General features: G+C 39.1%; 1 protein-coding gene across 2 annotated transcripts; it reads left to right on the top strand.

Annotated features, from left to right (window-relative positions):
* The first annotated feature begins 1,626 nt into the window (after positions 1–1,626).
* Positions 1,627–8,736, top strand: crabp2a (cellular retinoic acid binding protein 2, a). 2 transcript variants are annotated; one of them, XM_067449722.1, is made up of 4 exons: positions 1,627–1,993; positions 5,619–5,797; positions 6,120–6,236; positions 6,329–8,736. In XM_067449722.1, exons 1-4 carry the CDS (start codon positions 1,912–1,914, stop codon positions 6,377–6,379), a joined length of 429 nt encoding a protein of 142 aa, XP_067305823.1. In that variant the 5' UTR covers positions 1,627–1,911; the 3' UTR covers positions 6,380–8,736. The 2 variants fall into 2 exon arrangements, with proteins under 2 accessions (XP_067305823.1, XP_067305824.1); XM_067449723.1 differs by lacking the exon at positions 1,627–1,993 and adding an exon at positions 5,432–5,500.
* The last annotated feature ends 3,552 nt before the right edge of the window (positions 8,737–12,288 follow it).

Genomic DNA, 12,288 nt, shown 5'->3' with positions numbered 1-12,288 from the left:
TAAAATCTGCCGTTCGCTGTGGCTCGGAAGACCATCCATCAAAAGTAAATGGTTAACGGCTTCTTTGTGCAACTCACATTCATCATCCAGTCTCCATGGCGCACGTCTTCATTAGAGACCCAAACCTCGCCTCTCCACCTTTTACCAAGCCCCTACCCCCCTTATGCTCAGCTCTTTTCTTCCGCTTCAACAGCAGGGGTGAGGGGGAGACTAAAGACCCTCGGGGACACTGCTGCAACCTCCTGGCCTCTGCCAGGTCACCTTTTGTGCCTTATTCCCTTCACTCGCGTTCTCTTGCTCCCGTCAACATCTCTGGAATTTCCACCTCCCTCAGAAGACCCTCCGTGTCTCCCTCAGACCCAAACGGGGAAGACGGTAACCGCAGCGGAGGCAGATCCAGTTACAGGAGCTTTGAGTGTGCGTTGATTTAGATAACCGCGGGAATAGACAAGAGGGACTGAACTTGACAGAGCTCTGTTTTAACAATCAGTCTGATAAATTGTCCTGAATGTTTTATGCTCATATATTCACATTTTTGTGTCCTACTTGTACACAGCCTCAGAGAGGAAAAGAGAGAGAGAGAGAGAGAGAGAGAGAGAGAGAGAGAGAGAGAGAGAGAGAGATGTGCAATAGCCTACATCCTGTTCATTATGTCTCGTTGAATGTCTATTCAATTCTAGGCCTTATAGCATTTTATTAACTTATTATTATTTATATATATTTTTCCTGTCACTTTTTATTGTTTATAATGATTAAATGCAACAACAAAAAAACATGCCAATAAATTATCTATAGGCTCCTTGAGAGAGGAGGGAGGAATTAACAATGCACACCACCAATAATTGTGTCTATTAGGTAAAATGCTCCCAAATAGATTTTTACATATTTTGCAGTCTATATAACATATTAGTATGTAATTAAATTCCCATTTTATTCATTGTCCCTATTTACTTTGTGTTTGCCTATCATATGCCAGGAGTTTTCAACCAAGCGGGTCCTGGGACATTAAAGCCGCAAGGGAGTGCTAGGTGGTCTAGCACTAGAGAGAGAGCCTATTAAATATATATATATTATAGCCCTATTAAAATAAGAAAAATAAGTAAATAAATTACTAAATGATTAATATACATTAGCTATAGGATGCTGTAATGATTAGGGGGAAATTACTTAATATAAACTAAATATTTCCAAATAAATAGCCTATTTAGACATAACACAGTATCACTTTAAATATAGATGCCCGATGGGTGTCCTCGCACGACTCCATCATAGACCCCTATGCGTAAGATTGAGGATAGTAAAATAGGACTAAAACGAAAGTTATAGCAATCATTTTCAACGTGCAATAAGAAACAAAGTCGTATTCGTTTAAATTATTTATAATTTTAGAAAAAGGGCAAACAAATAAATAGCCAGGAGCTCGAATGGGCATTTTCAAACGCGCACATGTTTTAAGCGGGGCGTGGTGTGGGCGGGACAAGATCATCTCGAAGTATCATTGGCGCCTTGATTTGACAAGGCAAAGAGTGGGTGGGGTTTCTCAAAAAAAGGGGTGTGCGCGCTCACAGATTAAGCGTGATAACTGGCCCAAATTTTAGATTCAACCTATTCACCGCAAGCTATAACGCTTGGAAGAACTGAATGAAGTCTTAGACGGGCAGAAAAAGGCACCCACTGACATCTTCAGTTTCTCTTGTCAACGCCGGGAGACAGAGAGAGAGAGATAGAGCAATAGGGTAGAGGAAGGAGAAAAAAATCATTTTAACTTTATCAGTGGGAACCTTGCTTTCAGAATCAAAGTCGCAGGTACTTTTAGAGGGTGTCAGGATCAAGGACTGTCACTCAGCCACACACCAGAGAGACCAGAGAGAATAATTGCGGGATACACTCTAAGGCTAGACAGAACGCACGATGGATCGCAAAATTCCAGATTTTGCTGGTACCTGGAAAATGAAAAGCTCCGAGAACTTCGAGGAGCTTCTCAAAGCACTGGGTAAGTGTCTATCATGATGCCAGCGCGGAGAAGTTGGCGCGCGTGCATGGAAGAAATTCACTATCCCTCTGTGAATGCAAAACCGTTTCAATATTTATCATAAAACTACACTGTAGCCTGGTATTAGCCCATATTTTTTGCGTAGCCTATTACTGGCAATTATAGGATAGGCTACTGACGGCTAGTATTCGTTTCCAAACGTGTATTAGACACAGCTAACTAGTTTCAATAAAAATAGTAAGGTTAAAAGCTATTGGCAGTTAGATTTGGCAAAGCTGAGCTTATTTTGCTTAATTTTCTTGAGAAATATTATCCTACTGTACTGACTGTGGGTTTAAAGATCCATTGCGTTTGTGTGGAGTTTGTTTGTGTGCCTCGCGCTCTCAATTTTTGCGTGCGTAAATTGCATGTGTGCGTTGGAAAGTCGATTCACTTGCTGTATTTCTTAACCAAATCGGAAAATTCTTGTTTATATAGGCCCAACTGACCATTTCTCAAGCGAGACTCCAAGTTTATCTGTGGGTTGCCAAAATCTGACGGACGTCCGATTTAATGAGGGCACTGCTGCCACCCAAACACCCCTCTTCAGCAGTCTGTTTCGAACAAAAGAAGCAGGTTCCCTAAGAAGGGAGAGTGGGTCCTTCATTTCACTATTCAAAAGAGTGATGAAACGAAGTAGACAGGTTAAAGAGGGCGGAGAAGGAGCATAATAGAGAGGGAGTCCCGCTGTTTCTGACATGGGAACATGATGTATTAGAATACCCCAAACTGCAGGAGATGAGATGTGCACCCACACGAACTTCTGAGGACAAATGTCATCGTAAAAAAGAAGGGGCGCGGCTATATGCGAGGAATGTGCATGATTGACAGATAGGCTGATTGAAGAATGAACCTTGCGACTTGTTTTAATGTTTTTCACAGACGCACGCATTAATATAACTCGCACGAAAATTATTTTCACCACACCACTATCCCTGTGCACAGCTGGGCCCGACCTGTCGCCACACCCTGTCATCCACCCTTCTCTCCTCATCTGCATCCCTCTATTCTGAAATGCTTCCTTTGACCTTTAACCTGTGACACTGACCCTGACCGTCTGACTCCTATGGCATATTTTCTCTGTTAGTTTGAAACAGGGCTTCATCTGACTGGAAGTCAATCTAACTTTATGTTTTTTAACAAAGTTCTGCCTGGATTACGCCAGGTTTAAATGAACTTTTTCTTACATTTTTCGTTCAAATTGTATGTATGTGTGTGTGCTAATGGATTATGGTAAAAGGCATTGGAGTAATTGACAATTTGTTTCCGCGTCTCTGCCTGAATGTGAGTCTGAATTTTGGCCTCCCTCTTGTCTGGCTTCATGTGTATATATTTACCCTTGGTGACAGGTGGGAATGTGTGTGAGGTGAGTAGTGTGAAATTCTACTCGATGCACAGAGGCGCACATACACACACATACACAGAGACTGGCCTCTTTATATCTAGCTGTCTTTTCCCACACTCGAATACCCCTTTTCTATGCCGCTCTTGCACCTTTTTCTTGTCAGTAATCTTGCCCTCCCTCAACTTTGCCATGCTTTTTTTCAATGTTGCCTCTGCCCTTCCCTACTTCCACACTGCGCTCTATCCATTTCCTGTCAGGAAGGTTTAATAGATTACAGCATCCCCTGTGGCTGGTTGAATAACTTCCCCCTCTCAATGCGTTCACCCACCCACACACACACAAAATGCATGCGCGCACGCGCGCACACACACACACACACACACACACACACACACACACACACACGTTTGGTTCACTGTCTTTGTGAGGACTTTCCATAGACGTAATGGTTTTTATGTACAAACTGTATATTCTATCCCCTTTCCAATTACCAATCACACAAAACTTGCAGCCTTTTACATTTTCAAAAAAAAAACGAATTCTGTATGATTTTATAAGCTTGTTAGGTTCCCACGAGTCAGTGTGCATTCAGGTTGAAGTTCCCACCGGGATAGAACACACACACGCACACACACACACGCACACACACGGCAAGACTCCATTGAAATGCATTATTTAATCTGCCTGTAAAGGCTGGTTCAGAGTGATAAAAATGTAAACATTTTAACTAACAATCTGATATGGTAGGAATATTCATTATAATCTGCTGAATGTTTTATGTATGTTAAAGCAAATTTGACCAATATTTAGTTTTTCTCTTGGTTATAGGTTCTAGAGGGATCTTCCACCAAAAAATTAAAATTCTGTCATCATTTACTCACTCTCAATTTGTTCCAAACCTGTATGAGTTTCTTTCGTCGGCTGAACACACACACACACACACACACACACACACACACACACACACACACACACACACACACACACACACACACACACACACACACACACACACACACACACACACACACACATATTTTTAAGATGGGTAACCAAATAGTTGATGGACCCCATTGACTTCCATAGTATGGATGAGGCTCATACAATCAATGGGGCCCATTAACTGTTTGGTTACTGATATTCTTCAAAATATCTTGTGTGTGTGTGTGTGTGTGTGTGTGTGTGTGTGTGTGTGTGTGTGTGTGTTCAGCAGAGGAAAGAAATTCTTTCAGGTTTGAAAACTATTGAAGGTGGGCAAATGATGACTGAATCTTAATTTTTGTAAATATTGGGCTTACCGATTAATTTCACTATTTGGTACACTGTAAAAAAAAAAAAAAAAAACGATTTTTTTCTCCAATTGAAAATGTTCTATTAACTGATCACATCTAAATTTTTCAGTTGACCAAATTGAATTCCTGTGAATTGATGCAATTTAATTAATAGAAATTAAATGTGGCCAACTGAAAAAATGTAGATATGATTAGTCACTAGAAAATAGTCACTAGAAAATGTTCAATTGGAGACATGATTTTTTTTACAGTGTAGATATTTAAAGAATAGAACCTAATAAAAATAATTTTTGCGCAATATTTTTTTTTATTGTTGGGATGATTATTTATCTATCAAAGGCATTCTCAAGTGAGAAATATGCAAGAAAAACATAATACATAAAATTAATACATATAATAACTACTGTGAATGTTTACTTATAACAAAAATATTATTAAAATAAAATAATAATAGTAAATAAATAGTATACATATTTTTATCATAAATGTTATGTTTTTGTGATTGTAGTCTGACAATTATTGCATGATTTCTGTCAAAAACAGTAAAAGGTTCTAGATATTGGTGACTAATTAAATTGGTATATTAATGTAACATTTAAATGTGTATTATTTATGTAGTGATTACAGAATACCAGGCAGTCTCTAGTGTTTGTTAACATCATTAAAATACTATGTACTGATAGCATGTGTGCATTACCATGCTTTTCATGTCATTTTTTTGTGCGCTTCAGCTTGTCAAATTGCTTTCCCACTAAGCGGGATTATATCAGGTGATGTCATCAGACATTGTCGGCAGAGAGCGCAGATGTGTGGAGCACAGCCAGTCTTACAGTAATAACCTCACTCTAAAAAAACTCTATAAATGAAGAATTTCCCATAACTTGTATGGTCGCCAGAGTACTCGCTGTTCTTCGACAGGCTGTCCTGATGTGCATGTGTGTTTTGTCAGGTGTGAACGTGATGCTGCGTAAGATTGCGGTCGCAGCGGCGTCAAAGCCATCCGTGGAGATTACACAGGATGGAGAGACGCTATCAATCAAGACCTCCACCTCTGTGAGGACCACCCATGTCACCTTCACAGTTGGACAGGAGTTTAATGAGGCCACTGTGGATGGACGTCCCTGCACGGTATATACACACCCATATAAAAACACTTCAAACGCCATCCTACATCTGTCAGTTTTTCTTTCCCAAAACATTCGATAGAGCACGAACCTATGAAATGTCAGTGTTTGTAATGTGATGTGGACTCAATCACACCCTCCATCTCAGAGGAGCTATCAAACTGGATACACACCCTTTCCTTCAGCCTCCATCTCTGGAACTCACATTCTCATGGGCACTGATCTCACGCTCACGCTTTCTGTCTCTCTTTTACAGTCTCACAGTAAAACAGACTGTGAAGTAAAAACTCTGCCTTTACATATTTGTCTGTCTCTGTTTCTTTCAGAGCTCTCCTCGCTGGGAAACCGACAGCAAGATTAGCTGTGAACAGACTTTACAGAAGGGTGAGGGTCCAAAAACCTCATGGACCAGAGAGATAACCAATGACGGCGAACTGATTCTGGTAAGTTTCATTCCTGTTATTATGCCATCCTTATGAGTCTCACATACACATCATATTTTTCTCACATCACTTTTTCCTGCTTGTTTTTGCAGACCATGACCGCAGACGACGTGGTGTGCACAAGAGTTTATATCAGAGAGTGAAAGTATGAGGAAAAAGGAAGAATATCCATCTTTCTAGATCACTCTCTCTTTCCTCATTAACCACATTGACTGTGATTTTATATCATCTATTTCCTTTCTCCCTCATCTCTTCTTTTATGCTCTTTTGTTGACCGTGTTTTTGAATAATGCATTACAGAGCCATGCAAATAATTCATGCGAGGTTCCAGAGATCCAAGCAAAGATTTTTTTTTTGTAAATGGGCCCTGATTGATCATTTAACAAATACATCATTTGGGCTCAAAAGCACTTTTGACGGTTGGTCTCCACGTAGACGAAGACCTAGAAATCTAAAGCTTGGAAATCAGCCTTTGGTAAGACAGTCCATAATCACCACAGAAAAGGTGCAGTCACATTTATCGTAGATCGCAGAACTTTCGCAACGGATTCAACTGATTAACAGCATTAACCAATTGAAAGGTTGGAAAATGACTTATGTGATCTATGCTTCATAAATCTCTACACTAATGAAAATAGACAATGGAGGTTTTTTCCCTGCAAAGTTTCATCAATGTAACCGCACCTTAAGAATACGTCAATGTACAATATTGCCTTTTGGAACATGTTATGTCTGTAGTTTAGTCTATAATTTTCTTTTTTCTCAGTTGACCCTTTGCTAAGCTCAGTCTTAAAATGTTACTGACCAATTTTACCTTAGCAACTGTTGCAGTCCTCCATTTCCTCAGACAGGCTTTTGCTCTCCGAAGGCCAGTTCACACCAAGGATGATAACTATAAAGGTAATGATAAAGATATAGTTCTAAAAATCATTCTCAATATTAAAGAATAGCAGAGTTCACACCACAGTTATTATGATAACCTTAGAGAAATTAAATTGTTGGAATAGCCAATCAGAATCCATCCTGCTGTATGAGCTTGAACATAAAGAGACAGACATGCGCACATGTGGACGCTAATATAGGCTGAATCTGAAATCTCCCCCTATACCCTCAACGAGGGCGTTTTTTTGAGGGGACAGAAATTTGTAGTGGTATCCGAAACCATAGTGGACGTTATTGAGTGCACTCATTCAATCCCACTTTGCACCGCAATAATGTACAATCGATTGCGAACGATGTGTACACACAACAGCTGTCCGAATTCACTCACTCATTTTCATTTACTCCTTCAAGTGAACTGACGTAGGGAATAGTGAATGTGGGTTTAGGGGGCGATTTCGGATTTAGCCATAGTTATCTTTATAGGCCCTGTCACAAATGGCACCCTAAGCCCTCACGGTCCTCCTCTGAGTCCACACTTTGACCACGTAATGCCGCTTTGACTTCTGGGTAGAAGTCCTCTGCTTAAGGCGCAGCCGCTCTCGAGCACCCTTCTTTAAGCTTAAATGACGAACGGGACACCCTACAGTCTTATGGACTAAACGGACACATGCAGTGGCCATTGTAAGCCCACAAGACCGAAAGTGCACATGAAGTGTGCCATTTGGGACAGGGTCATAGTTGTCGTTCTTGGTGTGAGCAGGCCTTAAAGGTGCACTGTGTAAATTCTAGCGGCATCTAGTGGTGAGGTTGTGAATTGCAACCGCCAACCACTCACCCCTCCCTTTGGAAGCACATAGAGAAGCTACGGTGGCCAACACAGGACAAAGATGTCATGGTCTGAGACAGCAAAGAGTAGAGCAGTTTGTCCTTTTAGGGCTACTGTAGAAACATGGCAGCGCAAAATTGTGACTTCACTGTAAGGTGACTCATGGTGTATGCAGATAGAAATGGCTCATTCTTAGGTAATAAAAACATAACGGTTCATTATGTAAGGTCTTTATACATCACTGAAAACATAGATATGTATATTATACTGTATTTCTGTCAATAGATCTTTAAATAGTGCACATCTCTATAGATAATCTGTGTATTTGGATAGCTTTTAAAATAATTTGTATGGTTTAATTCAGTTCATTATGAGAAGTATTTGCCTTCATTGTGAATTGCTGTTGCCAAAATTCATATGTTACAGCATAATTGAACAATTTGTTTAAAGAAAAATGGCTGATTAAATGCTTTTCAACTTTAATTCATTCCAGCCCATGTAAGGAAAATATCCACTCAATATTCAAACTTTTTATGAGTAATTGTTTAACTCCAATTCATTCCTATGTGACATTCTGTAAATCTTGTCTGAATCAGCAACAGTTTCAAAGGGGGGCGGAGCTAAGCAAAGGGTCAATTGTGATTAGAAACCCCTGATTCTCCAATCCCAGCATTCTCTTTTTTTCTCTTCATTTTTTGTATATATTTTAATAAAACCTGAATCTGAAGTTTCATCCAAACTCTCTTTTTATTATGTGTTTTATATAAAAATATTTCAGCCATCTTATTTCTATGCATGGACAATAAAGGTTACTGCAAGAATATGTGTTTTTCTGTCATTCAGTAGCATTTATCCACACCGAAGCTGGTGGTTCCATGATGTCAATGGAATGAATGAATCAGTTGATTTTATTTCAAAATAAAAAGAAATTAAAGAAACTGACTTGACCTTTATAACAAACCCATGCTCTTTCTCGCTCTCTTTTCTCACTCAGACATACTGGTGGGTTCACATCTTATTTTTAGTATTTCTGCCAGCTGGCAGTAACTAGAATAACTTGTATGTCCCTCTCCACCCCTCCGTCTCTCCCTGATTTTTCCATCTCAAGTCTTTTTTTCTCATCACTCTGTCTCTGGTTCCTGTCTTTCAGCTCACCGTTTTGCAAGACCCTACACTTTTAATTCACTAAGCACTGTTCAAATGAATGGAATGTAAATGTATTGTTGTGTAAAAATGGATGGAAAACACCCACAAAACATCAAAGAAATTTCCCCAGTAACCTGATCTTCCACTCAAAGCATTAACATTTCCATTGCAATGTCAAAAGCATACGGATGAGTTGACCGAGGGTCATTTATTGGACACTAAATTAGCCAATGGGATAAATCTGTTCAATCTGTTCTGAGCAGGAAATGCCAGTCGGATTACAAGGTGAAGATGATTAACGGCAGATGTGCTTAACAAGGAGCAGGATCATAAGAAGGAAATGGAAACTCAGGGTCAAAACATTAAACGAGAACCAACATACACCCATATATACTGTACATATATCTGTAATATACAGGAAACTCATCTAGGACAGTTAAGAGCAGAACAAATTAAGATTAATACACATAATCAAGTGTATTCACACTTACAAAGAAAAACAAAGGTAGGAATGGAGGTGATGGTGGAATGTGGAGAGGTTTAGGGGTGATGCCTGCAGCTGTACTTGGTTACTGTGTGACCCTAATAAAACCAACCTCTCTCTACCTCCTGCCCCTATAAAAGACCCCAAATAACTGGCTCTCCTTCCTCCTTTATTACCCCCTGGGGCAGTAAAAGGCAGCTGTCTCTCTCTCCTCTCAAAAACCACCCGCACATTTGCACACATATGAAACCAAACATGCACATTCTTTAGAACCTTCACATGTGCCATCAAACACAGACCATAAAACCTCACACACACATACATCACACACTCACACATGCGAGTGCCCACAATGGGCCCTAATGTGCCAGAAACACTTGCATCTTTGGTCATTAACTTCAAAGGAACACAAGCAGATATTCTAAAAACTCATAACACACACACACACACACACACACACACACACACACACACACACACACACACACACACACACACACACACACACACACACACACACACACACACACACACACACGCTGATATTGCAGGGCAATGTGCAGGGCAGGTAAATCTGGAATGACAATCTCTTCCCAACATCTATTCTGTTTGTGCTGGATTTGGCTGGCAGGCAATTTGATAAGCAGATAAGCATCAAAACACACACACACACACTTGAGCACGAAGTCACTGTTGCAATTACAAACATGAAAATTACATCCATAACTCAATAGTGAAGTGACTAATTTCAAAGATATCTAAAAGCAGACTTCCAATTCCTGACTTTGGGTGCATCTCCTTTTTTTTTTTTTTTTTTCAAAATCACGAAATTCAGCAAGTTCTCGAGACATTTCACAATTTTTATATTTTGCAAGTACAATCTGAAACACAGCAGTAACCCCAATCCAGTATACAGGGCACGGATAAGGGAGTCAATCGAAAAAATTCTTCCAGTGCACTGAAACGTTCACTAAAAAGGATAACGTCCCACAATGAACCGTCAAAGCCAGGGAGCATTGGTGATAGTGATGTCGCACAACAAGGATTTTTTGTCATGCCACCATCAGTGATTCGTGAGCCAGGGTCTTTATTGTCCCTATTGTTGCCTGAATTAGTGTATACAACATACTTGATTCAGAACTATAGGGAACAAAATGAGAAGCACCATATAAAAATCTATTTTTTTAAGTCATTATTAAATGTCAAAAATATATTTATTTCAATTGTGTGTGTGTGTGTGTGTGTGTGTGTGTGTGTGTGTGTGTCCTTGTTTATATTGCATTGTGGTGACCAATAAGATAAAACCCCATAAGGATAGTAAAACCTGAGATCACCTACATTTGGGGGACCAGCCAACGGTTTCAAAACGCTTAAAAATCCTACAGGATGAGTTTTTTTGAACAAGTAAAAATGTTTCCTGTGATGGGAAGGTTTAGTGGCAGTGTAGGGGGATAGAATGTACAGTTTGTACAGTATAAAAACCATTATGTCTATGGAGACTCCCCAAAAGATAGTGAACCACGCGTGTGCGTGTGTGTGTGTGTGTGTGTGTGTGTGTGTGTGTGTGTGTGTGTGTTGATTTATATACGTTTTTTACAACTGTGGCCTAATTTCACCACACAGAACAATTTTGGCCATAATAAAGTTTCTTAGAAATATTTTGTTTAAAATATGGCTATGTAAGCTTAATTAAATTAAGTTAATTTTCAGCAGCAGTTCAGTCTTGACTCTTGAGTGTCAGATAATCTTAAATAAATCATTCCAAATGTGACCCTACACAGCAAAACCAGTCATAAGGGTACATAAAAAATACATCACCTGAATGCTTTCCATTAATGTACATGGCTTGTTAGGATAGGACGGTTTGGCCGAAATACAACTATTTGACCATCTGGAATCTGAGGGTGCAAAAAAATCTAAATATTGAGAAAATCGCCTTTAAAGTTGTCTAGATGAAGTCCATAGCAATGCATATTACTAAGAATTATTTTTTTTTATATATTTGCAGTAGGACATTTACAAAACATCTTCATGGAACATGATCTTTCCTCCAAAATCCGAATGATTTTTGGCAATTGGCATAGAAGAAAAATCGATAATTTTGACCCATACAATGCATTTTTGGCTATTGCCACAAATATACCTGTGTGACTTATGAATGGTTTTTTGGTCCAGGGTCACTTATGCAGATTTAGTGTCAACAAACATTTCTTGTATTTTTTATTTTCAGGGTTGCAAAAAAAGTTGTGCTGCTTAATTGTTTTGTTCTAACAGAAAGTTCAAAATAACAACATTTATATGTGACAATGAAAGTCTTTATTATCAATTTAGTGCATCATTGCAATAAACAATGATAACTGACTCCATACTCAAATAGTAGTTTTACATATACTGTTACATATACTGAAAATACAAATATTTTCATTTTTACAAAAAATCCACAAACCCACTAAATTCTCTTACCAACAGCGATGTTGTAGTAACAACTCTTTAAAACTCAATCTAATCTCTCATACCATTTTAATGGACAAAAGACTTGTAAATAATTTTGTGTGGGGCATAGACAAACCATGGGCTGTGAGCTTGTGATACTCAAACTAAGAGCTGGCTGTCATACGATGTCAGATCTTAATCTCAGTTGTTGAAAGATAACAGATATACCAGATCCATGTTAAATCTGACAGCACGGTGTGATTTGGATCAGATTTATGCAT

This window comes from Pseudorasbora parva, chromosome 7 (assembly GCF_024679245.1).
Source record: "Pseudorasbora parva isolate DD20220531a chromosome 7, ASM2467924v1, whole genome shotgun sequence".
Lineage (NCBI taxonomy): Eukaryota > Metazoa > Chordata > Actinopteri > Cypriniformes > Gobionidae > Pseudorasbora > Pseudorasbora parva.
Note: the sequence above shows the minus strand (reverse complement) of the source record. Positions and strands in the feature narration are given on the sequence as shown.

Coding starts and splice junctions, on each gene's coding strand:
- crabp2a (XM_067449722.1), top strand. CDS start 1,912: ATGGATCGCAAAATTCCAGATTTTGCTGGTACCTGGAAAATGAAAAGC. Junction 1,994..5,618: donor GGAGCTTCTCAAAGCACTGG/GTAAGTGTCTAT, acceptor GTGTTTTGTCAG/GTGTGAACGTGATGCTGCGT. Junction 5,798..6,119: donor TGGATGGACGTCCCTGCACG/GTATATACACAC, acceptor TGTTTCTTTCAG/AGCTCTCCTCGCTGGGAAAC.